Consider the following 27,156-nt stretch of genomic DNA (forward strand, 5'->3'; position numbering starts at 1 on the left):
GTGTCCTCCTAAGATCTGTTTATTTCTAATCTCTTCTTCACAACCAGTTGACCCACTTCCTTTTTGATTATATCTTACCCACTGTTTTTTACATTCAAGTCTTTTTTTTTTTTTTTGGCAGCATATCATTGTCTACCTTTCTTATGCATGTGTCTTCCTATTACGCCTTTTGTTATATATAATTTTGATTCTGATGTCTTATGGTTCTCTGATTTACAGCTTAAATAGATAGTTTATTGGTGAAGATAATGACTTTTTTTGCAGCAGTGAGCCTTTTGGCATTTTTTAGCATTATGGAAAAAAATATAATCATGCCATAACTCTTTCTGCTTAATTTTTTCAAGCTTATTGTCCATCTGTAACACTTTTTTTTTTTTTTGACTTTTTAATATTCTTGATAGGGAAATCTACTCTTTCCCTCTCTTGTCTCTATCTTGCCCTGCCTGGAAATATAGTAATTACTTAGGGACCACTTCCCACTGCTGATCTACACAAAAGCTTTGACCATTTCCATTTCTGTCGTGGGCCAGTTCTCTCTTAGCCCAGCATGGTAACTTTTTTATATTGAGATCTTACTACATTAGTTCTGGACTTAGTGAGGCTATCAAATTGATTTTGATTGTTTTTCAACTTAAAACTCCTGAATGCAAATGATCCACCAGAATCAGCCTTCTTAGTAGCAGGAATTAAAAATATACCCTATGACACTTGGCTCTACTTCATTTTTCCACTGTATGTAGCTGTGTATTTTAGTGTAGTGAGTATAAGTTATATTTGGAGAATCTCACCATCAATAGGAATCCTATTTTTATACTATTTGAGACAAAACATTATCTCCCTATTTCATAACTTGCAGGAATTAATACTTAGAAAATTCTTGTAGAAAGTTTTTTCTAGTTAAATCTGTAGGATTTCAAAGTACGTTTGGGTGTTACCTTGTCTGAAGAATGCCTTCAGAAGTGCAGTTAGTTTTGTAAAGTCAAGCACATTATTAAATTCAATACATCAATGGTATCTTAGATTCTTAGTTGTGTTACTAGAAATGTGGTCCAATATTAAAGTGAATGCTTACTTTTTCTTGGTTTCTTTTTCTTTTTGGGGGGTTGAAAAATGAGTGATTTCTTTGATGTTAATGATTTTATATTTCTTTTTAAATATAGGCTGCTGCTGCACATGAACTAGAAAAGATGCAAAAAAGGTGATTTTAAAAAAATCAGTGTTGTAATATAAAAGTTTTAGATTTATGTTGCTTTAAATAAAAATAAATCCAGAAATCTTGCAATGTACATGTTAATTGCTTTAATCATGTAACAATTTCCATGTGACATTTACCTTAATCCCATTTATTTGTATTATAGCATTCATGTTAAGGATGATCAGATAAGATCACTTGAAGAACAGTTACAAAATGAACTTACACATAAAATGGAAGAATTTAAGGTAAGAAAAGATTTATTAAAAGACCAGTGTGAAGCTTTTCATAACTATTTGAAGATATGTAGTATAATTATTTCAAAGTTGAAAAAATTTTAAAAGTTATTTCTTTCTCTAAAAATAAACAGACATCTAAAATAGTACTTTGAGTCTGACTTGGATCAGTTCAGTACATTACTATTGTCTCAATTGTATATATAGATCTACTTTGGACTTGAAATGATTAAACTGGCAATTAAAAAAAATTAATTTGTGGTTTATATTTTATAGCTTAACATTGACAAATACCAAATTAGATTTTGGTTAACAATGAGATAAAAATAAAGACAAAGAATTATGATAAGCCAATTACTTGGAGTATTCAAAATATTGTAGTTGGTAGGATTCTTTACTTTTTTTAAAGTAGAATGTGAAGTCTCTGCCTTTAGCAGTGTGTGGAAACTTCTTCCACCTGAAAATTGCAGCCAGTTTATAATCTTATATATAAATCCTGAGCTGTTATATGACACATCTAGAGATTAAGTGAATGTTCAAGGTCATATGGGACAGTTAGCAGTAAGCCTAATTTTATCTGTGCTATTGGAATTCATGGTTGACTATGTACTTATAAAGTGATAACATTTTGATAAGTTATTAATGAGAACCTAAATTTTTTTCAGATTCTAAAGGATCAAAACAAAGCTTTACAGATAGAAGTTCAAAAATTACAGGTTATTGTAGCTGAACAGGTAAGTATCTACTTTACTTGTTGGATACAAAGTATCTCATAAGGACTAGTTCTTACAAAAATTATAGTATTTTCTAAATTTTGGGAATTGTTTCAATTCGATGTAACTTAATATTTCTTTTTACTTTTTTTGGGCTTGACATATATGTGGGGAACCAAAAATTTTTCATTTTTTTGAGGGAGTTATTCTAATTAACATTTTAAGCACCTTATCTAAAGGTATTACAGTTTACAAAAAGGGATATAAAAAGCTATATTTAATCTATGTTGTTTTCTAAATAAAGATCCTCATTTCAACATGTAGTTGAGGCTAATTTTGATTCCAGCTTAAATACTTTTTTCTCCATTCTGCTTTCTTGTACCCCAGTTATTTATTTGAATTTTTCTATAATAGATGGGAATTATGGTGGCTTATTTAGAGTCTTTTACTCAATAAAGTTATGTTAATAACTTAGAACATTTTGATTTGCTTTTGACTTATATATCTGTTAGAAGTATGAATGGTGTAGAAGGTGAAAGAAAACACTGGTATGCATGTGAATTAAGAAACACTAACTCATATCAACAAAATCACAATTAGCAGTGTTCGTATTCAGCAGTTCACTAAAAATCTATTTTTCATATATATTTTTTCTATTTTGAATATTAAATCTATTATATTCTGATTTTATGCTGACTTTTATATTTACTGAAGTAGTTTTTTCTCCAAATTTTTCCTTTATTATTAAACAATTTCATTTATATAACACTTAAAAATTTTCAAAGCAGCACTTTACAAACATCGTTGCACAGTAATCCATAGAAATAAGAACTACAGGTATTATACCAATTTTTCATATAAGAAGACATCAAGGCTTAGAGAAGGTATAAAAATTCATGTTTGCACAGGTTTTAAGTGTTAGAAGTATAAAACTACTTATTCAAAAGATAATATGCTGTAGATGCCTATACTTGCAAAAGATGGTAGGATCTTAGATTTTGAGCTGGAAGGGACCTTTGTAACTATAGTCCAAAGTCCTCATTTTACAGATCAGGAAACTTATGTTGTTTAGTTTCTCATGGAGTATCTCATGGAATCATTAGCTTCCTTTTACCCAAACTTAATTTTTAAGTATTTTAGTGTTTTGTTTTGTTTTTTTTTTTTTTGAGGGGGGGAATGGGGCTAAGGCAATTGGGGTTACATGACTTGCCTAGGGTCACGCAGCTAGGCATTGTTAAGTGTCAGAGGCCTGAGTTCAAATTAGGACCAGATCTGATTTCAGGGCTGGTGCTCTATCTACTGCACCACCTAGCTGCCCCAATTTTTAAGTATTTTAAGCTTAATTTTAAAGTATTTTCTTTAGTGTATTTTTGTACTTTTTTTTTTTTCCCATTTGACCAGTTCTGCTTTTAAAGGCATTCTTTTCTTAATTGGATATTTGTGCCTCTTTTACCTTTTGGCCTATTCTGAGTTTTTAAAAAGTTATTTCCTTTCTCTCTCCTTCCCTATTTCTTTCTCTCCCTCCTTTCTTCCTTCCCTTCCTCCCCTCTCTTCTTCCCACCTCTTTCTTCCTTCTTCCCTCCCTCCCCTCCTCCCTTCTTTCCTTTTATTTCTCCTTCCCCCTTTCCTTCTTTCCTTTCCCAAAATGTTGACTCTTTGTTCATGATTTTCTAGTATCACTTTCATTTCTCCTTTACCATCTATTCTCCCTCCTCCCCTTCCCCAGGAGTACTTAATTTATTTAATTTGTAAAATTCTTTTTTGAGTTCTTCCAGGGATTATTTTTGAGCCTGAAGCCAATTTATATTTTTCCTTGAAAGCTTTGTCTTTTAGCAATTTTGACTTTATTGTCTTCTTCTGAGTTTGTCTTTTGATCTTTCTTCTCAATAACTGTTTGTGGTTATGTTCTTTTTTCTCTTGTTGGCTCATTTTTCCAGATTATTTCTTAACTTTTAACTTTATGTTAAAGTTGGATTCTGTTCCTGAGATGTGGAGGAGACATTGTCCTAACCTTCAGGGTTTTTTGTGCAGCTGTTTTCAAAGCTAGTTTTGAGGCTTTGTAAATTTTTAGTTCTTACAAGGTGATATTATTGAAGGAGGGATGTTCTTACTGAGTTTCTGCTCTGTGCTGCAGCCTGTGAGGACCGTAAGCATTCTTATTATCTAGTGTGGATCCTGGAATTGTGACCCATATGATGAATACAGCAGTCCTGCATCCATTGCTAGTAAAAGGTCTTTTGTAATCTCCTTTTGACCATTTGTCTAATCCCTTAACTCTCTGTGGAGTGAGAGCTTTGGAATCCAGTGCTGCCTATTCAAGTGATCCTAAGGCCTCTTATTGGCTTGCTGGGACATGATTTGATTTGGACTTTGCTGAAGTCTTAGCCCATTGAATCACACCTTTACTATCAACCTTCTAAATTGTCTTGGGCTGGAATATTGTGTCATTCCTTCCTTTTGTTGGTTCTGCTGCTCTAGATTTGTTTTGAGATATTATTTTAAAGTTGTTTGGAGGGAAATTTGGGAGAGCTTCCTGCTTTTACTCTACCATTTTGACTGTTCTCTAAAGCTTTTGAAAATGATTTCTTTTAGGATATTTTATAATGTTGTACTTTTCATTTGGGGAGAGGATAAATTTCTTTTTTGGGGGAAGGGATAGCTGGAGGGCTCATGGTACTAAATTCTTTGTAATTTAATCATTGCACTTATGAAGATTTTCTCTAGAAGCCTGTTTTTATAGGATAAATTTCTAGCAAGGTAGCTCGCATGCTATAATGCTGGTATATGTTTTGTGTTACTTTTTCTTCCAGATATTGAACACACTACTTTACTTAGTATATTTTGTTATTTTGGAAAGAGAAAATAATTGGCTAAAGAAAAAGATCTGAAGTTAGTGTGTACTATGCATCAAATATATAGTATAATTTTGATTTCATTGCTTCTTATTTAGTTTCAGGTTCAAAGTAGAACTTTATTGTTGAGTAAAACACTGAGTTTTAAATCACCTTCTGTGCCTGGAATCAGATTACTCAATTTGTCACAGTTGATGTTTTTCCCTTAAGATGCTTTCATTTGCCAAAACATTTGTAATTGAGGAATCCTCATCATCTTCTATTTTTTAATTACATATCACCTTCAGTCTTTAGGAAGTGAATTACCTAATTTCTTAATTTCCATTTTTTTTTTTTAGTGTTTGAATTTTTATTGAATTTCATTTAGAGCAAAAAGATTATTATAACCAGATTCCCAAATTATTAGAGAAAATCTCAAAATTGCTTATCAGAAATTGCGGCTTATTCAACATTTATTGAGCCCTTATTTTTCTCAAATTCTGACTAGGTGCTAGCAAACAAAAACAAATATATATCAAACCTTGTCCTAGAGAAGACAACAAGTACATACATATAAATTCATAAAAATTGTATGTAAAATGAATACAAGATAATTGGAAGGGGAGAGCACTTTTAGCTAAGGAAATCTGGAAAGACATTAATGTAACAGCTAATAAATGTAATTTTGAAGGAAACAAAGGATTCTAAAAAGCTGAGCTGAGCAAAGAATATATCCAAGGCATGAAAGTTAGCTATTTTAAAGATAGGCAGAATGGGACTTGAAGTTCATGTATGAAGAACAATAAGAAAGTAGGGAAGGGGGAGTAATGCAGAGTAAAGTTCCAAAAATACGTACTTCTTACCAAAATAACTGTCTGAATGAGAGGCATATCCGTTAGCTATCACAGTGGGATATCTACTGCAGCAAAACCCTGAAGTTTGTACTAGGCCAAATAAGGATTAAGATATCAAATGAGAATTTATATTAAATTACTTCTTCCAAATCTCGGACTGCACAAGAGGTCATCCAGAAGTCTGATGATAATAGGAAAGAACAGTATTAATAAAGCTAACACCAGTACAGAGTAGAATCCTAGCATGACCAGAAATATCTTTAAGTCATTATGTCTGGAGGCAGCATGAGAAGAGCATTGCTTTTAAAAAAGCCTTTGGGTGGGAGTTTGGAAGCCTTGAGGAGTGTAGTAGTAGACATCCAACATCAAGATACTATAATTCTGGGAAAACGTAGGCTTAGGAATTCTGAGGGCCTTAATATTCTGTCCTTGGATAATAGAGAAAACTGAATATGCAATCAGTACTTGATATCTCAAAGATCCAGAGATGTTAATCCTGGGAAATAGAGAACTCATGTGATTTAGTGTAAGAGTAGACTATACTAGTTACCTTTTCCAAAATTGCAGCAAGGTATGGCTGGGTCTGGCCTAGGGTCTCTATTCAGAATTTAAAGATAAGAGGTGAGTAAATCAAAGAAACACTGACCAGCATCAAAAATTGTTGTTTATATAAGTTTCTTTAAGCAGATACTCAAAGGAAAAAAATTGTGTTTAAGGCTCTATAGAAATGAAGAGATTAAAAAAGGAATGAAGTCATATAGAGGAAGGAATTAGAGACCATGCATTTTAAAATAGAAGTGAAAACCACAAAATGAATTATTTTATAAAAATTAGAATAGACCAAATCAATAGCTAACTCTCTAAAAGAGCAAGAAATATTAAAACTAAATCAAAAGGTGGAAAAAAAAAGGAAATATAAAATACCTAATAGAAAAAAAAATTGATTTGAGAAGCAAGTTAAGCAGAAATAATCTAAGACTCTAATGGACTCCCTGATTGCCATGATTAAAAAAAACAACTTGTTTCAAAACATCATGTTTCAAAAAATTATAAATTAAAAGTGCACAGGTCTATTAAAAACTGAGGCTAACAATATAGAAACAATCTGTTGACTACTTTCTGAGAAATGACCCTCAAAAGAAGGTGCCAGGAATGTCATAACTAAAATCCAGAGTTTTCTGCCAAAAAACAACCATAGGTATCCAGAAAGAAGTTTTCTTAAGTATCAAAAAACCGCAGTCAGATTAAATGAAACCTAGCAGCTTCTGCCTAAAATGATTTGACCTCCAAGGCTGAATTTAGTATTACAGGAAACAAAGTGGATTTTTAGTGAAATAGAAGATTTTCAAGCATTTCTGATGAATATCTAAGAGTTCAGTAGGAAACTTTGAAATACAAGCAAGATTTTAGAGAAACATAGAAAGATAGATTGGAACATTTGAAAGGAGTTATATGATGATATAGTGCTGCAATTCTAATGAAGTGAAGAAATAACTATCCCTTCAGAAACTTAATATCTTGAAAGGGTATTGAGATAAGAAAAACAAGTCTATGGAGAAGATTGATTTTGTTCTGAATACTTAAATTGGGGTAGGAGAAGGGAGAGCAAAAAGAATAAAATATTGTATTAGGAGAAAAAGGTGGTGGTTTTCATGTGAGAATATGCCAACATAAAAGGGAGTGAGTGGGAAGAGTGGGTACCAAATACATCTTCCTCTTATCTGAAATAAACAAGGAATGGTTGAATGCACATACATATCACAACATTTTAATATACAGATAACAGAGGTGGGGAAAAAAAAGCAGTGATAGGGAGTTAAATAAGTGGATAATATTGAGGAAGGGATTGTTACTAGCAAAACAAATTTCCTGATCCTGAAGAAGATTAATCAACAGTGAGGGAAAGGGAAAACAAAGAACTAGAATCTAAGGAAGTAACTTGAATTGCCTCTTAAACAATTAGAGAATAATCAATGTCATATATGAATATGCTGGAATATTATCATAGTTTAACAATCTCCAGGGTTTTGTTTTGCAATGAAGTGCTATATCCATTTTCTGACAGAAGGACAGGTGATAGACATATGAGTTAGAGAAATTGACATGCATTTTTAAACATGGTTACTGCATATATTAAATTTATGTTAACTATGTTAATTTCTTAGAAGAATTTTCTCCCTAACCCCATGCCCCTCAGATTCTTAATTGGTAGTGAGATCAGAGGGAAGAAGAGGTTAGCAATAGTATGTCAAAAAAAAAAGGCCATTGAAACTTTTTTTTTTTGGTATTGAGATTTGTTTGTTTATTATGGCTTTTTATTTACAAAACATATGCATGGGTAATTTTTTCAACATTGACCCTTGCAAAACCTTTTTGTTCCAATTTATATCCTATCCTTCCCGCCACCAATTCCCCTAGATGCCAGGTAGTCCAATACTTGTTAAAATATATGTTAACTGTATAAATATATATACATAGATTGGATTTATCTTGCTCCACAAGATAAATCCAATCTAGAAAGAAAAAAAGAAACCTGAGAAGAAAAACAAAAAATGCAAGCAAACAATAACAGAGTGAAAATGCCATGTTGTGAGGTCCACACTCAGTTCCCATTGTCCTTTTTTTGGGCGTAGATGGCTCTCTTCATTACTGAATAATTGGAACTGGTTTGAATCATCTCATTGTTGAAGAGAGCCACATCCATCATAATTGATTATTGTATAGTCTTCCTGTTGCTGTGTATAAGGATCTCCTGGTTCTGTTCGTTTCACTTAGCATTAGTTCATTTAAGTGTCTCCAGGCCTCTCTGAAATAATTTTGTTGGTCTCATTGAAACATTTTTAAAATGTACAGGAGACATTGGCTATTTCTGTGGCTTTGCACTAGCTTTCCCTCACACCTGGGATGGTTTACCTATTTATGTTTGCTTTTTAGTTTCCTTGAACTTTTCCTTTTAAGACTCAGCTGAAATTTCATTTAATCCAGAAGGTTTTTCCCATTTCATTCAAATTTTTATACCTTCTCTTCTGAGAAGAGAACTTTCCATCTACTCTCGCTTGTCTCTACTTAGTTGTTTACTTTTTTCTCCCAAGAGAATGGAAGCTCCTTGTTGAGGGCAGGGACTGTGATTTTTGCATTTAAAACATTGGCTGGCATATAGTAAGCATTTAATACATGATTTACTAGGACCACTTTAAAATGACTATTGGGCTGAATAGAGCTATATGAATAATAAATTACTAATGTAAATTCAATTAAAGTTTAATTTCAAATAAAAAAATAAAATGTACAGGCGAGAACAGAAAGACACAGAAGAAAGCACAGGCCAGTTGGATAATTTTGAAAGTAACATATAGAATTTATTCCTGAAAATTTATACTTGAAAGTGGTATGAAATGTGGATCAAAATTTCTTACAATTTTTTAATTCTGCTGTGCATATGATGTGGGGTGTGTGTGTGTGTGTGTGTGTGTGTGTGTGTTCAGATTAAAAAAAAAAAGGTCATTGGTTAAAAAAAAAAAAAGCAAAATAGTTTTGGTTCACCTATTAAACAATAGGGAACCACTGTAGTTTATTGAATAGGTGAATGACATGATTATACCTGTGCTATAGGAAAATCCCATCAACTGTGTAGAACAGAAAAACTTGAGACAGGGAACTTAAACTTATTGGAGATGCAGTGGGAAATAGTGGATTGAATTTTGGTAGTAGAATCAAGATTTGAGTTTGGATTAAACCTGTGACACTTATTGGCAAGTCATTCATTTAATTTGTCCCACTCATTTTCCTCTTTTATAAAATGATATTAATAATAGTTGTACTATCTTCCTCAGTAGGTTGTTGTTAGTACTATATAAAGAAATTTTTTGTTGGCAATTTTTATTGCCTTGCAGATTTTTAAAGCTCTGTCATATGCTGTAATTACTATAGATCTTAAATCTTGTGATTTTTCTCTCAGACTGATCTGGTGAAGACAAGTTGGTTTATTGTAAATTCCACAAATGTACTTGGATGTAAATTTCCCAGAAAATTCCCAAGTAGACCATAACTGCAATATCTAGTTAAACCACCCAAGAATCTTGTTAGTAGAAGGTTCCAACTTTCAGAATTATCATTAGCCTGTCTTTTTTTCTATTGAAAAATATTTTTGTTAATTGGCCATAGACAATCTACTAATCTTGAGTCATCTTATCTTTGACCTGAACATAGATTATCTAATAGTGTGTTCCTTTATAAGAACTCTACTCTTTTGCTGACTACTTCTTTGTTTCCCTTACTAATAAGTGCATATGATTTCTCTGAATCCCTTTTAACATTCTAATACTTCATTTCTGATAGTTAACATAAAGTCATCCTAACCTTGATTTTAATGATTTATTTCCTGTTGCTATAATGATTTTACATAGTGTTAGATAGTTGATTAAAATAGCAGCTTTCCAGATGGGCTAATTTTTAGTAATTTCTATAGCCAAAATCTGACACATAAATGCTTTTTTTTTTTTTTTTTTTTTTTTTAAAGAGGAAAGCTGATGCTTATTTATTGAAATCAGTTATTCAAAAGTATAGCTCAATAGCAATTCTTAAAAGTTCTTTCCTACTACTGAAAATTCTTTGATAGTTCTAGAAAGTAACTGACCCACAATATGTGTATGGAGAGGTTTTTTTTTTTTTTTTTTTTTAAGTTTCATGGAAAATGAAAGAATCCATCTTTGACTCCTTGGATTCATTGCTCATACTATCAATAAAAGAGAATATAAAGAATGATGTAATTCTTCCTTTCTCAACCCTTTTGCAGCATTCAGAATTCTAAGTGACAGTTGGGAAAGGGAACAGTTTGATTATCCAATCAGTCCTTCCACCTCAGGTTTCTCTTCATCTTCATCCTGGAGATTGAAGTGCCACTTGTTGAAATAGATAGCATAATGATCCCATGTTGTTTCTTCAGGTGCAGGAAAAAACGTCAGGTGGAGTAATAGTCTGCTTATATGTCATAAGGGGAAGAGTATCGTTAGGTACAAAGCCTTTGAGTAGTCAGACATGGGAAATAAATTTGTTTTTAAAATCTTTGGCAGATTTGTCCACAATGAATTAGACTTTCTTTATGTTATAATTTCAATAGGACTTTGAAGTTATATAGAGAAAGGTCAAAAGATTTTGCAGATTTTAGTTACCTAATTCTAGTAGATTAGAATATTCATTGTTCAAACAATTTAAAAACCAACAACAATCCCAAAACTACCAGTAGGGCTACAGAATATTATTTAAATCAATTTCCCTATTTTCTGGTAAACATTTGCTTATACCTTCACTGCAGAGCTAAAATAGCATTAGTTATTTTGTAGTCCTCTTGAGCCAATGAAATATTATAGTAATACACTTATTTTAACACAATCCCATGTACAGAGTAGTTACTTAGTGGTAAAAGAATTTAAATTGATAAAAAGGAAGTGATATAAAAACATCATTTTTACCTATTGTTGATAAGAGGCCATTCAGATAACCTTTGAATTAGAATATGATTTCTGGTATTTGATCAGTTGATTAAAGAACAGATTTAATTACAGGGAAGTTAACAATGAAAAGTCTGGGTTTTCCAATTTAACAAACTGGAGAGAGTTAAGTTTGCATATGATAAACAATGAAACTTTAAATTTGAAACCTTGAGAAATAAAGAAAATTTGAAGTTATCACTCTTTATCATTCTGTGATGAAATCTTAGTGAATCTTGATAGATTTTATAAGTGATGCATCAGAGATAGTGTATTGTGTCTTCACTAATTGTAGGAAATAACTTTAAGATGATATCTTTGAAATTTGTTATATTCCTCTCCTGTTTTTGTGTATCATTTTCATGTATTATTATTTTCTCCATATCCTTTTATTTTGGAGAATAATATTTCAAAAAGTTATCACCTCATCAGGACACCAATTGTTCCTTCCTAGATTTCGTGGCTAATTAAACTTTCAAATTATTACTATTTTTTATTAATGAATGAGCCTTTTAAGATTTGTTTTGATTAGGATCATAGATCTAGGGCTAGAAGGGACCTCAGAGGCCATCTAGTCCAACCCCTTCATTTTATATTTATAACCTCATATAAATTTAGTAAGAATGACCATTATTTGTGTCTTTTAAGGCTAATAAAGATGTTGTGGAACAAATGGAAAGAAGGTAAGAATTTTGAATTTTCTTTCTTTTGAAGAAATTTTTCTTAAATTTGAGGGTGCTAAGACCTTCAATTAGCTACATAAGAAATCTAGATGCTGCACTTATTATATGCAGTAGTGGAAGAGAGCAATGGTCCTTGAGGCCCCAGAAGTCATTAATGCTTGTCTAAGGGCTCAATCTTTTTTTCTCCCCAACAGATCAACTGTTTTATTTAGAATAATCACAGCTGAATTTCCTGAGTATATATCAACTGATGACACAGGAGAAGCAGTTCAAAAATGTCCTTGGATGAGCATGGGAAACTAGCCTAGAATTTAAAATTTGACCATGAATATTGATCAAAATAGGTGTTCTAAATGAGATTTACTGAGAATTTTATTTGTATGTAAAGAATGTCAAATGTGTTTAAATTTTTAGTATTCAAGAAAAGGATGAGAAATTAAAGACTGTAGAAGAACTGCTTGAAACTGGTCTTATACAAGTGGCTAATAAAGAGGAAGAATTAAAGGTAAAATATATTTCACTATCTTATATAAAAGCCAGCTGTGATGAGACGATAAGATTTAATATGATGTGTAAATGCTTTTTGTAGCTTATAAAACTTGTATTTTAGAATACTCTGGCTTATGAAACTTGATCTTATTTGGTTTTTATTTCAGTGAAACTTAGCTCTGTTAGAATAACTTAATTGAGTCATGAGATTGCTAATTTATTATCATGTAGAGTGTCAGTGGGATAAAAAGTGTGTAGTATGCAGAGTTCTCCTTTCTGAAAGTTATTACCTGTTGAAATGGGAAGACTATTTTGGGAAATTTGAAATAAGGTGGGATTTTAGTTATATTTTGTGATATGTGTTGGTAGCCTTACCTAACTTAAGGTAGATTTAATGAAGAAAGTAAGCATCAAAATAAATGTTTGAATAGAAAAAGAAATATGGCTTTAGTGGTTGTAAGGTAGGTACTATGGTATCATGGAATAAGGCATGGAAATAGGTTAGAAGAACAATATGTAAAAAAGAAGGTTTCTATTTGAACTCCAGGAATGTGCACAAGATCAGGAAAAGAAATGTTGGTGATCCAGAAAGAAGTACTAAGATGTTATGTGTATGGGAACTGTCAAAGAAGCAGTTGAAAAATGAGAAAATAAAATAGAAGTGTAAGAAATAATTACATGTATTGACATAATGTTTAAAATGTTTTCTGATCTAATTTATTGAAAAGGTATTAAGAACAGAAAATTCATCCTTGAAAAATGAAGTTCAGAATTTAAAGGCTCAACAGACATCTCAGGTAATAATTAAAATTGCTAAGGTATTGTAAATTTTACCTTTTATTTGAGGTTTTAAAAAACTTGGAGTGTAGCGAGTAGAATGAGGAATTCAAGAAGACATGGGAATTCAAGTCTTGCTTCAGTTCTCTAAGTCTATCAGTTATAGATGAATTGTTTATCTGTTTTGCTGGAGCAAGTTTTGTTCACAAGTGAATTATAACTGTGGAGTAGGTTCTCTTTGATTACTTCCTCCCCATCATTATCCTGTCTCTCCCTTCCTCCACCCTTCCTTCTCCCCCACCCCACCCTCCCAAAAAAAAAGTATTTCAAAGAAATAGTTTAGTTTAAATAAACCACTAAAATATTAGTTAATAGCAATCATGGTGAATTTTTGTACAAATAGTCTTTAGTACAAAAATTGACTTTATGATATGCTTTGGGAGGCTATAACTAGATATATTATGATTTTTAGTATATTGATACTTTGGCTTTATTGGTATTTAACTGTTATGATCATTTTATTGCATTAGTATTCAAAAAACTTCTGTGGCTTCCTATTGTTTACTAAATAAAGACTGAACTCCTTGGCCTGGCTATATTTTTATCCTGACTATATCCTGGCTTCTGAATTTTGGGTCTAAACTACCTTTTCAGCTTTTTTTCATAGTAATCATCTTATCTTTCTACATTTTTCCATCTACTGAATAGATCCTATACTTTCTCTCCCAGCTCTCTACAAGTTATTTCTTATATTCTTTTCTCATCCTACCCTTCTTCTTACCCTTAGTCTAAAATCATTTTGAATGTTATCTCCCTCAGTTAGTCACAAAGTATTGATCACCTATCCTGTGCATGGTACTATGTTAATTAAACATAATGAGTCAGTACCTGCCCTCAAGGAGTTTATATTTTATTTGGGTTGACAAGATGTGTATATAAAACAAAAAACTAATAGATGAAAGAGGTATCTCATAAAACTTCATGAAGAAGGGAGTATTTGAGCTGAGTTTTGAAGGAAACAAGAAATTCTAAGGTAGAGTTTAAGGAGAGTTTTCATTCTAAGCATGGAATTTAACCAATACAAAGTCATGGAGTTGGTTGGTGAAATATCTTGTGTGACTAACAGCAAGAATACCAGTCTGATCATATTATAGAATCCAGGAAGTGAAGTAGTGCTGAATTAATGTTAATTACTGTGTAAAGGTTAATGTTGAAGGTTAAATGTTGAATTAATGTTAAAGTTAAAATAAGGTTGGAAAGGCTACTTTTAAGTGTCAAACAGAAGTTTATATTTGAACCTTAAGGCAATAAAGGGTAATTTGAGTTTATTAAGTAAGAGAATAATATAATTCTTTTTTTAAAAAATAACTTTTTAATATTTTATTTTACAAATATATGTAAAGATAGTTTGTTTTTGTAAGACTGTGTTGCAAATTTTTCTTCTATCCCTTACCTCCCTCTTCCCCAAGAGAGCAAGTAATCTGATATAGATTAAATATGTATAGTTCTTTTAAGCATGTTTTCATATTTATCAGCATGATCATTTTGTTGGAAAATCCCTTTAGTAGCTACATGAAAGAAGAATTGGAGAGGGAAAGAGAATTGAGGAAGGGAGAACAATTAGGAAGCTATTACAGTAGTCCAAGTGAAAGGTGATATGTAGGCTTGAACCAGGGTAGTAACTTTGTGAGGAGAAAGAAGGGGGCTGGTTTAATAGATATTGTTGTACTAGATAAACTTAAACTTGACAGTTGATTAGATATGAAGTGTGAGAAGTTGAGAATATTGCTGAATTTGTGAACCTGGGCGACTGGAAGGATGACAGTGCTCCCAAAAGATAAGGGAAGTTTTGAAGAAGTGTGGGTTTTGGGAGAAAGAAATTTTTTTTTTTTTTTTTTTTTTTTTGTTAGCTATTTTGAGTTTGATGCCTTGGGGACATGAGATTTGTAATGTTTCTTAATTAGATAGAAAGAGTAGGGGACAACTCAAGAAACTATGAGTCAGGGGTCATCTGCAAAGAAATAACAAAACCATGATCTGTAATGAGGTTTTGGAGAGAATCAAGAGTGAGAAAGTGAAGGATAAAATCTTTCCAAAAACACAGTCAAGAGAAAATATGTTATGAACTACAAGGGAGCTTGAAAAGGGATAGGAAAATGAAGAAGTATGATAGCATGAATAAACCAAAAGGAAACTTTTTTGCATCTTCCAAAAGTTGGAAGTACTTCTTCCCTGCCAACCCCTCTGCCCCATATCATAGTGCTTTGGACTCTTACATTTTTATATGTGTACACACCCAAAGCTGTTTATTTTATTTGTTTTAAATAGTACATTTTTTCAGTTATATGTAACAATTTTTAACATTGAGTTTCAAATTCCTCTCCCTTCTTCCCTCCCTCCCCCCCTCCCCCCCCCCCGCCTCCAGTAGCTGCTAATACCTAGTCTGTAGAGTCATAGGTGTTTAAAAAGTTTGTAGCATCGATTGATCTGCATGAAGTAAGATTGATTCAGGTACTTATTATTAGAAAATCTGACCATTCAAGGGTACTCTTAAGTAATGGCAGTTATAACCTAGATAATATCTGTGTAATCACATCAGAAGTTACTTCCCACTTCCTCTTCCCCTATTCTTTAGGTGAGATTAATTTGCATCATCTTTTCATGTTACTTTTATGCTGACAACCCTGGTACTTAAATATTTAAGGAAGCTTATGATAGACTGTGTTATTGTGGCCAGAGCTCTCACTTGGATTTCAAAATTTACTTCCTGGGCCTTGTTGTAAATCCCTTTATGTCTTCAAGGTTCAATTTCCTCATCTAATAAAATACTTACAAGAATATTAATTTCATGATTAATTTTGTGTATTACAGATAGAATTGCTTCAAATAGAATTATATTTGGGGGATTTTTAATAGGAGTGTTTCTTTATTTCTATTTATTACCCAGTCATGATATAGGGGAAAATATACCATACTATCACTGTATTTTCTCCATTTCTAGGTATCTTTTACAGCCATAGTTGAAGATCTTCAGAACATGTAAGTAATATTAATATGTGTTTTGGTTAATTAAGAGGTAATATAATTTGTATATACATGTGTTTCTCAATAGTTTTTCTCCCCTTATTTTTCTTAAATCCACAAAAATTTGAATAGCCGCCACATGCAAAGTAACATGAAATTTGTAATGTTTCTTGATTAAATATACATATGCTTAAATGTATATTCAAATTTAATCTTGATGTTAATGAAAATATATTTCTATGAAGTCAGTGGTTAATGCTTTAAGTTTAATATTATTTTACATATTTCCTATATTTGGTAAAATCATCAAACTTGGTTTGACGCCAGAATTTTAAGTTTTTCTTATTTCTAGAATAATAGTATTCTTTGAAATCATATCTGAGTTAAAGAGAAAACCACTTGAATGTTAGCTCTCACATACTATTATTGTCTTAAGAGAGTAGAGTAGAACAGTGTTCTTACCCAATAAACTAGGATAGTGGTTCCCATTTAGTGGTTCAAGTTGATGATCTATAGGGTTTTGGCTAAAAAATCCTTTAATAGCACTATAAGCAGTATTATTTGTGTATTAAATTGCCCTAGAGTTTCATAGCACATCTTTGTTGTTCTTGAAAAAGGAATTTGAGGAATGGAAACCGTTGGGAACTACTTCTCTAGGGCAATGTGTTTGTTAATTTTTTAAAAGGTTTTTGAAGTAGCAGGATTATTCTGGCATGATAATCTGCCTTAATTCTTTTCTTTTGGCCAAAACTGAAAAATACGGAGAGATGGGTTTCTTCACTTTTTTTCTCCCTAGAAGGATAAATTGTCATGATTGTTGTAGATGTGCAGAAAACATTTGGGCAGCTTATTAATGGGCAGCTTCTATTTGTGAATGCTTGGGGTGTGTGTGTGTATGTGTGTTGGACTCAATACTCTGTTTTTTTTTTTTAAGAATCCATGAAAAAGATGGAAAGATTAAGTCTGCGGAACAGCTCATGGAAGCTGAACTTCTTAAAGTTGCTAACAAGGAGAAAACTGTTCAGGTATTAAGTAGGAGATAGTTGTTTGCCTATCCTCAATTCACATCATTAACTTTCATTTGTTTGACTTTGCATTGCATTTTATAATAGAAACTCAGTCCATTTTTGTCAACTTTTGTGTTTCCATTGTCCAATCTTGTCTGTTTTGTCATTGTAAAGGCTTTGAAACAGGAAATAGAGGCTCTGAAAGAAGAAGTAGGAAATATCCAGCTTGAAAAGGCTCAACAGGTAAAAATGCTCAGAGCCAGAGCATGATAGATTTTTTTAGGGTGGTGGTGATGATTTTTTTCTGCTACGCAAGAAAATTTAGTTTCATTAATATGCATAGGTCTTCTGACCACAGTCAGATGTTAAAGGATCATGAAAAGAATTCTTCTGCTTTGCTGTTAGTTTGTCTGTCACCTTTTAAAATTTAGGTAATTAAATTCATTTTTTCAGTATTTTGTTTACTTTCATATTTTTTCCTTTATAGACTACAGATGAATTTACAGAATATTTCACTTTGTGGTTCCCCTGCTTTTAAAAATACAACATAGTCATAACAAAGTTTGAGCTTCCTCTATCTCTATAAACAAGTGGTGAAAGGTTATGAAAGAATTCTTGATTCCCCACCTCTTTTAAGGAGTTTATAATCTTGAGTAGGAAGAAAAAAAGAAATAGCAAACAAAAAGCAAAGCACTAGAATACCATTAAAAAATGTCAGTAATTATTTAGGTCTCTGGAAATTGATGGGTTTTAATCTGGGATGCTTTCATGGAAAGAAAAAAATGGTATGATTGTGTTGAAGAGGATCCATGGAAAGGAGAGAGAAGAAGTTATTGGTGACCTATGTGCCATGATAGGAGGGTGCGAAGGTGCTAAGAAGAGGGTTATGTTGAGGGCAGTATTAGATGAGAAAGTGTACTGTACAGGAAAGAGTCCTGAACTAAGGAGTCAGATAACATTTTTATTAGTTTTAATTCACTGGTGAAATAATTCTTATGAATTTGGACCAAATTATATTTCTTCTTTTTGCATTCCTTAAAATAAGGAATGATCTTGAGATTTGTTTCTAGAATTAGTAGTTTATAATTTTGTTGTTTGGCTTTGAGGTGTAGGTAGGAAACAATTCCAATATTATTAAAAAGGAGTATTAAAAAGATCTTCTATTTTTCACAGTTAGCAAATTTTTGGAGTGAGTTGCTTTTATTACTGAGGATTGTGAGTTGTTTATAGTCAGTTGCCTTCTTTAATTGTGGTAATAGTATTTATTATAATGCTGGTTTTGGGAAGGAGAATTAAAACATGCCTGCTTAGGATGAATAATTGTTCAAAGTGTTCCACCCAAAAAGAATTCCCAGTCACAGTTATAGCTTAGAGATATACTAGATATCTTAATTTCCATTAATAATTTGCCCTGGTTTTGATTTTTTTTTCTTTTTTTAAAGGTATTAGTTGCTTCTCAAATTCAAGAACTTCAAAATTTGTAAGTATCAGTTTTTAATTATCATTGTGTGTGTTCTCAAAATAGATATCGTTATGAAGAAAATTTCTATTGGGTTTCCAAAACCTGGCTGATTGAACTTTTATAGGTGCATGACCCACTTTAAATTTGATATTTAAGAGATATTTTGTATGACAAATTATCATCTTTGATTTTTTTTTTTTTTTTTTTTGTTTGGCATTCAAGCTGAACCACATTCTTGTATAATGCTCTTAAGTAACCTATAGAAAACAAATTCTGTGCTCTATTTTTTTTTTTTTTTTAATTTAATAGCCTTTTATTTACAGGTTATATGCATGGGTAACTTTACAGCATTAACAATTGCCAAACCTCTTGTTCCAATTTTTCACCTCTTACCCCCCACCCCCTCCCCTAGATGGCAGGATGACCAGTAGATGTTAAATATATTAAAATATAAATTAGATACACAATAAGTATACATTACCAAAAGTTATTTTGCTGTACAAAAAGAATCAGACTCTGAAATATTGTACAATTAGCTTGTGAAGGGAATCAAAAATGCAGGTGTGCATAAATATAGGGATTGGGAATTCAATGTAATGGTTTTTAGTCATCTCCCAGAGTTCTTTCTCTGGGCGTAGCTGGTTCAGTTCATTACTGCTCCATTGGAAATGATTTGGTTGATCTCGTTGCTGAGGATGGCCTGGTCCATCAGAACTGGTCATCATCTAGTATTGTTGTTGAAGTATAGAATGATCTCCTGGTCCTGCTCATTTCACTCAGCATCAGTTCATGTAAGTCTCTCCAGGCTTTTCTGAAATCATCCTGTTGGTCATTTCTTACAGAACAGTAATATTCCATAATATTCATATACCACAATTTATTCAGCCATTCTCCAACTGATGGGCATCCATTCAGTTTCTAGCCACTACAAAGAGGGCTGCCACAAACATTCGTGCACATACAGGTCCCTTTCCCTTCTTTATAATCTCTTTGGGATATAATCCTAGTAGTAACACTGCTGGATCAAAGGGTATGCACAGCTTGATAACTTTTTGAGCATAGTTCCAAACTACTCTCCATAATGGTTGGATTCGTTTACAACTCCACCAACAATGCATCAATGTCCCAGTTTTCCCACATCCCCTCCAACAATCTCTGTGCTCTATTTTCAACCTTATTGTAATAGGATTACCAATCCTGATATTGATTTTATTTTTAATGCAACATTTTCCTTTTGGGGTAGAAGCTTGTTGGTGAAACTACACTACCTTATTTTTTTGTCAAGCTATGTTGTATGTTGTAACTATTACTTCTTTAAAATCCTAAGTTAAAAAAAAAACCAACTCATTTTAAAATACAGTAATGATCTACATTCAACAAATAAGTATCTACTAAGCATATAATACATTGTCCGTAGACTTCAAGTATACATAGACAAAAATGAAACTGTTTCTAACCTTAAACTTATGATTTGTTATTTGGGGGAGAAGAGGGGATGTGATAGTTTGTTCATTAGTAAATACAAGTTATACATAAAGTAACTTTCTGTGGAAAAGGATGCTTATATTTATAATGATCAGAAAAAGGTCTCAGCTGGCAACTGAGCTGTTCTTTGAAAAAAGCCAAACCTCAGAGGCAGAAGTGAGGAGACTTTTTCCAGATATTTGAGGGACTGAGACATGGAGGACCCTTTTGGAAAGACAGAAACAGTAACTAAAATGTCTTGTGTATGGAATATCAAGTAAATTGTTTTGGAATGGAAACAATTCCATCATTGTTTTTATGAAGAACAACAATATGAAATAAAACTGAAAAACTAGGTGGGAGCTAAATTGTCTTCTAGGTAAAAGGTGATGAGAACTTGTACAGAGTGGACCCAGTATGAGTAATGAGAAAGATGGATATGAGATATTGTAAAGATACAGTTGATGAGACATAACAAATTGGATGTGGCAGTTGAGAGAGAGATTGTGGGTTTGATTGCCTGAAAGAATAGCACATCCCCAATCAATAGAAGTCTTTTGGGGGAAATGAAAGCTACATTTTCGACATGTTAAGTTTGCAATCCTTTTATTACATCCTGGGGAGAAATGTCCAAAAGTCAGTTGATGTTACAGGCCCGGATTCAAGAGGGAGAGTAGGATGCAATGCAAAATAAAATAACTAGATAATTTTTTTATATTTCTTTAGAATAAAATAAAATGTTTTCTTCATTTTTGTTCTGTTTTCCTTTGCCATCACCATTTTCATTATTTTCTTTCTATTTAGAGTGTGAAAAATAAACTGTACTGTGAGTGGAAAAGGCATGGCTTACATTTGGATATATATATATATATATATACATATATATATATATATATATGTATATATATATATATTATCTCTAACATAATATCTAACTAGCAACACTTTTATAAATCTCAGATTTAAAATTTATTTTGAAACATTTTTGAATGAGGAAACACTGGGAAAAATATTACGAAGTCGTTGGAATACATATTGATTTTTAAAAAACCAAACATATTGTTTCAACATTTTATCTGTAGTTCTTGTCAATTTGTTATACAGATTGAAAGGGAAAGAAGAACAGGAGAATACCATGAAAGCTGTATTAGAAGAGAAAGAAAAAGATCTTGTTAACCAAGGAAATTTGTTACAGGTGAGAAGTTTCAAAATAAAGGCACTATGCACATTCTGGGGCATGAATAAGAATTCTTCGTTCCAGTCTTACTTTGAAGCCTCATTGTACTATGAAAATGCCCCTCTGATGGCTGTGGGGGGCACAGGTCTGGAGGTCTCTTACCAATGTGGAAAGAGTTTGAGTGTAGATTTCGGGACACTTGAATAAAAATTCTCAGCCAAGTTCTAGAATCTTCATCGTCCTATCATGAATTCTTAGCTATATTAAATCATGAAGAAAATCTATTAAGATTTCTGATGGTGTACAATCTGCATCTGTAGAGGACACTGATGTGGATATGTTGAAATTGAAGAATCAAAATACTAGCTAAATTTATCTTTATTTTTATATTTAAGGACCTTCAAGATGAAAATGCAGCTTTAAAGGCACATGTTCAGGAAATAACACAACAGAAATTACAGCAGGTATGTCATGAATGACACTTGGGGATTGTGTATGGATTTAATTAATTTGTTGAATTGGATAACAAAATGGCAGATGTATTTTGCTTAACTTTATTTTTAGGGAAATAGTGTTCTGATCAATGTATACTTTCTGTTTACAGAAAACTGTTTTTTGTTTTGTTTTAGCCACCAGAAAATTTAAAGCCAGATATTTGACCAGTTATTATAATTTTTCTCAACTCTTGTAACTGAATGAATCTATTCATAAATTTTGTACTTTTATATTTATCTTGCCTTGAACAGTTTTAATCTGTCAATGGCCTTTTGTCCTTCTGGAAAGGGAAAATTATTCATCTTAAATTCAGAAATTAAATGAGATTTTTTTTTTTTGTAATATGTCATGGAGGATGTTGAAAAATAAATCTATATTCACTTTGAACTTTATGAAGGTAAATTGTATTTTATTTGAGTATATAGTATTTTTCCAATAAATAATTAATTTTTGATGTGATACAAAAATATGAATTTTTTTTTTTAGGCATCTTCTGAATCACAAATTCAGGAACTTGAGAATATGTGAGTATTTATTTAGCAATAGCCATATGTAGCCAGTACCTTTAAATGCATTTTTTAACTTCTCTGAGTTTGTCTATAAATAATGTTGCATGATTTTTTTTTTTTTCAAAACCCAAAATTTTGACTTTTAGTCATGCAAGTTGTTATCCAAGGACAAGTGAGCATAGTAAGATTCATTGTAAAGCAGATAGATGAATTCTTGATGAATATCTAGAGGTATTTCTCCCCTTTCTTTCTTTTTCTTATATAGTTCTCGGCATGCTTAGCACATAGTTTTAAAAATTTGAATGAGTAAATAAAGTATTAAGTCCTTACTATGTGCAAAATATTCTTCTAAGTGCTGAGAATTGAAATAAAAAAGTAAGATAGTTCCTGCTCTCAAGAAGCCCACCTTCTAACAATTGTACATGTAAGATTTCATTTGCAAGTCAGATGGAAAAGTCGCATAGTTCTTAGAGCACAATGACAGTACAGATGATAAATGACTCTTTTCTAATATCATTTTCAATGAGAAAATAATTATCAGTTTCTGAGATTGAACCATTTGACGTTGGCAAAAAGAACTTTCTTTTGGGGTGTCTTCAAGGAGATGGTAATTAAATTCTATTGAGTCTTACTGAACTAAGATTCAGTAAAGCTGAATGAATTCAGCTTTAATAAAATCTTTTTACTTTAATTGTCAGACATCTGAAGAACATTAAATAACATTTTATTAATTGATGCATTATTTATGAGAGTGCTAATGTTGCTTATATATGCAAATGTGTGGTTATGTATATATCTATAGCTGTATAGTATGATTTGAAATAGTGGTTGTTGTTGTTCAGAACAATTATGATCAAGAAGCCCTTTTTAGCTAGAAGTAGTTATCATCATTACTTTTATAAATATTAAGCATCAAATAAACAACAGCAACAATTACAAATCATAGTTTGAGTGATCTAGGATAATGAAGATTTAAACTAAAGAAGATAGCTGTAGGAAAAGTTTGAGGGGTATTCAATATATTTATGAAAGGAAAGCCACAGGTATTTTTTATGTTGTGCCTATTTTAGATTAAGACATATTTCTTTCTTTTTTTTTTTTTTTTTGTGACAGATCAATTTAAGGATTTAAACTTTTTTTTCTTTTAGCTTAAAGGCAAAGGAGGATCAAATGAAGTTAATGGATACTATTTTAAAAGAAAAAGAGAGAGATCTTTGTTGCAAAGGGAAACTACTACAGGTGAAGAGATAGTTGATTGGGTTAGTTAATTTCTATTTATGTGAATTTAATACAAATCAACAAGTGGTTTATTGTCTATTTTAATAGGATGTGCAAGATGAAAATAAACTGTTTAAATCTCAACTTGAGGCACTTCAACTGCAGATCTACCAACAGGTACTGTCATATCTTAATTTTTTTAGTTTTATATAATCTTTAAGCTGGAAACCTAGTCACTTCCAAATTTTACGAAGTGATAGCCCATTTTTATTTTTAAAATGTGTTTTATTCCTCATACACATTTTCTGAAATCATTAAGGAAAGCAATTTTCCTGGTGTTTAATCAGATAAAATAAAGTTGGCACAATTTTTGTAACACAGATATCAGTATTATAAAAATAAATGTAAATTGTGGCCATACTATACCTAGGTGTACAATAAAGGCATTATTGACTTAGAGTAGAAGAGACCTTCAAGGTTTATCTAGTACACTCTCCTCATTTTACATTTGAGGAAATTGAGGCCAGGAGATGCTAAGGGACTTGCCCAAAATTGGCAGGTAGAGCAGAGTCAGTGTTGAAGTTTTGTTCTTTTGACTCCAATCCCAGCACTCCTTCCATTGTCCACAATGGATAAACAAGATAACACACTAGTGCCTTGTAAACTCAACAGATATATAAATCTCTGTGAGGAAACCTGTGAGATACTTGGGACCCAGGGGTTAGGGAATGGCCTGGGGTTATTGTCCCACTTCTTATTGGTAGGCTTAAGTAGAGCTTCGGCTGGTAACCCTGCGGTACCTGGCTGTGGGAACACTCCAAGGGTATCTGAGAGGAGCACATGCTATACTGGCTTTGGAGAGAGCCAAAGAGCTTTACCACCACAGTGCATGACTGCTAGACTTTTTATTTTGGGGCTGCACTATACTCTATTTATAGAGAAATTAGTAAATTTAGTCCTGTTTGCCATAGAGTAGGGCTGGTGAGAAATATTGACTCGGACTTGGGGTACACCATCACTGCTCTTCTTTCCAATGGAGTGTCCTGACATTACTCTACTTATGGTGTGGTGTCTACCTGAAGAAGGAAGAGAACACAGGCTCCATGGGTCATTGTGAAATCCTTTTCTACATTATAGTTTCTTTGGAGCAAATTTGCATGTTAGTGTGAATTTTCATGGTGGTGTTTTCAACTTTATTTTCATTGGAAAAAAAACCAGATCATTTATGCATGAGTTTTTCTAAAAATGTTTTGTACTCCAGGGTGGTAACACAACAGTTTGAATAGCTTTGTTTAGTCATCTTGTCCAAGCTCCTTTCTAATCTATGAAATGCCTTTGATAATAGTTGGCAGATAATAATTTGAACATTATCAGTAACACAGTTTGCTACCTTACAAAGCAACTTTTCGCACTTTTTTTGGATAGTTATTAATTTCCTGTTTCATTGAAATATGGCTCATTTAAACTTTAATATGTTCCTAGTTTTGTACTTTGTAGCTCTGGCATGAAAAGGCAGTATGTTTTATTGGAGACATCTATGGAGTTGGAATCTGAATATTTTGTTAGTCATGTCACTGTAACATTTAGCCACTATAAATCTCATTTTACTCACAATTTCCCTGTTAAGGTAGAGAGTGTAAATGCTATTAATTCCATTTTATAAAGTGCTGTGTAAACTGTAAAGTGCCATTTAAATGTGAGCTATTTTATACAAAATAAGTCTAAATTTGTTAAGAAACTAAGATATGTAAATAGTTTTTTTAGAATATATTAGCCTGTATGTTTAAGAAGTTTTTTTCTCTTCATTCTAAAAGAGAGGAAAATATTTGCAAATATTTGCTGAAATTTCAAATTGACAAGCATAATGACCAGGAGATATTTTACATGAGTAAAGTAGTATAGAGGTTAAAATATGCCATATGGGGAAAAAAAATGTACTTCATCTTTATATAGGACTTTAAAGCTTATCAAGTGTTTTTCCCATCACATAAGAAAAACATAAGTTTTTCCCTGTGTGGGAGATAGTAATAAATGTGATTATTCCTGTTTTACAATGCAATCTGAGGCTGAGGGAAAGGGAAGTGATTTATACCTTGGCACAGAGCCTAAGAAGACATTCTTCAGGGCTTTCATGAAAACTTAGCTTCCTAACTCCAAGTCTATGACTTCTCAGTTATACTCTGACTCTGGAAGCTAGTTCTTCGTACAAAGTAGTTTTACAACATTGAAAATTTGGAGGTTTTCATGGCAGTGGCTCTCTGTCTCATATTTGTCTCATTCCTCCTCAACTTCCTTTGCTGGTTTATCATGCATATTCTATTTTGGGCAGACACTAAGGCTCAGTAAAATTCTGAATCCTCTTATTTTCTTAATTGATTGTTGGTGATATAATTGGGTCCCATAGATTTGAATAACATTTTAATACAGATTACTCTCTAATTTTGTATTTTCCACAAGTTAGTTATTGGCAGTTTCAGAACTTTTTACTGTCCTTTAGTTATTTCCAAAGCAGCATGCCCAAAAGAAAATTTATTATACTTTCTTCAGTTTATATAATTTATTATATTTCCCCGCAAACTTCAGATTTGAAATTTTTGTGTCATCCATTTCCTTCTCTTTACCTGTTCTTACCCTACATATTCTATCTGTTGGAAATACTTTTCAATTCTAATTCTACATCTTTTCTCTTATCTCTTCCTTTTCTCTATTTGTAAGTAGAGTAAATAACTTCCACCCTAGTTCAGGTCTTCATCACCCCTGAGTCAGAGGATCACTGTCCAATCTCTTCCTTCAATCATATAGACACTCTGTCTACCAAGACAGATCACAATTCCCTTCTACTTTAGGTAGTTTTCTTTCACCATTAAATAATCATAACTTTGTGGCCAACCTTCTTATACTTTTAGCTTTTTCTTGGCATTTAATATTCTATCATTGGTATAGATGTTGTTATGTGTTAAGTTTATGCGAATAAGTTTAGGTTGTAAGCTTCATTGTTGAAACAAATGGTGTAGAAGAAACAAGTGAGGGAGGAAGATGGGTGTTAATTTTATCTTGGAGTGGGAAATCTCTTACTTTGACCTTAGAAAAATGCTGGTATTAAAATTCTAAGAATATTGGAAATACAAATTAATTGTATGTGTGACACTTTTGTAAAATATGAAATGCTAAAAATCATCCAGAAAACATTTGTTTTTAAAATAAAATTTAAAACTATTTTGTAGATATCTTCTGTACCTCCACATGAAGAATTGTTACAAATGTAAGTAAAAATTTTCACTATTTGGGGTTTCTCTCATTCAGTGTTTTTGTGCTTTTTGTGCTACAGGGTTCTGAGATACTCAGTTCTGGGCATCTTGCAAACCTATTATATGAAATAATATTCTCTTCTTTCACTTGCATTCTATGGATGCACTGAACTACCAGCACTAGAATGTATTTCTGGCTACTGAAGGGGAACAATGGTAGTTGATTTCCCCAAATTTTCTGTTTGTATTTTTGAATCATATTTTTACACATTATTTCTTTTTTGACCT

The 27,156-nt window shown here is 32.1% G+C and overlaps 1 protein-coding gene across 6 annotated transcripts in view; it reads left to right on the forward strand.

Moving 5' to 3' along the window:
• The window catches only part of KTN1 (kinectin 1), a 145,808-nt gene that overhangs the window by 75,720 nt on the left and 42,932 nt on the right, over positions 1 to 27,156 (forward strand). For all 6 annotated transcript variants that reach the window (XM_031952625.1, XM_031952624.1, XM_031952626.1 and 3 more), the window contains 16 exons: positions 1,161 to 1,198; positions 1,359 to 1,440; positions 2,094 to 2,162; positions 11,964 to 11,998; positions 12,413 to 12,503; positions 13,216 to 13,284; positions 16,266 to 16,303; positions 17,223 to 17,313; positions 17,470 to 17,538; positions 18,738 to 18,775; positions 21,326 to 21,416; positions 21,794 to 21,862; positions 22,380 to 22,417; positions 23,551 to 23,641; positions 23,729 to 23,797; positions 26,845 to 26,882. In XM_031952625.1, the coding sequence (XP_031808485.1) occupies positions 1,161 to 1,198; positions 1,359 to 1,440; positions 2,094 to 2,162; positions 11,964 to 11,998; positions 12,413 to 12,503; positions 13,216 to 13,284; positions 16,266 to 16,303; positions 17,223 to 17,313; positions 17,470 to 17,538; positions 18,738 to 18,775; positions 21,326 to 21,416; positions 21,794 to 21,862; positions 22,380 to 22,417; positions 23,551 to 23,641; positions 23,729 to 23,797; positions 26,845 to 26,882 (1,016 nt within the window). The remainder of the gene's footprint in view (positions 1 to 1,160; positions 1,199 to 1,358; positions 1,441 to 2,093; positions 2,163 to 11,963; positions 11,999 to 12,412; positions 12,504 to 13,215; positions 13,285 to 16,265; positions 16,304 to 17,222; positions 17,314 to 17,469; positions 17,539 to 18,737; positions 18,776 to 21,325; positions 21,417 to 21,793; positions 21,863 to 22,379; positions 22,418 to 23,550; positions 23,642 to 23,728; positions 23,798 to 26,844; positions 26,883 to 27,156) is intronic.

Source organism: Sarcophilus harrisii, chromosome 2 (genome assembly GCF_902635505.1).
Source record: "Sarcophilus harrisii chromosome 2, mSarHar1.11, whole genome shotgun sequence".
Taxonomy (NCBI): domain Eukaryota; kingdom Metazoa; phylum Chordata; class Mammalia; order Dasyuromorphia; family Dasyuridae; genus Sarcophilus; species Sarcophilus harrisii.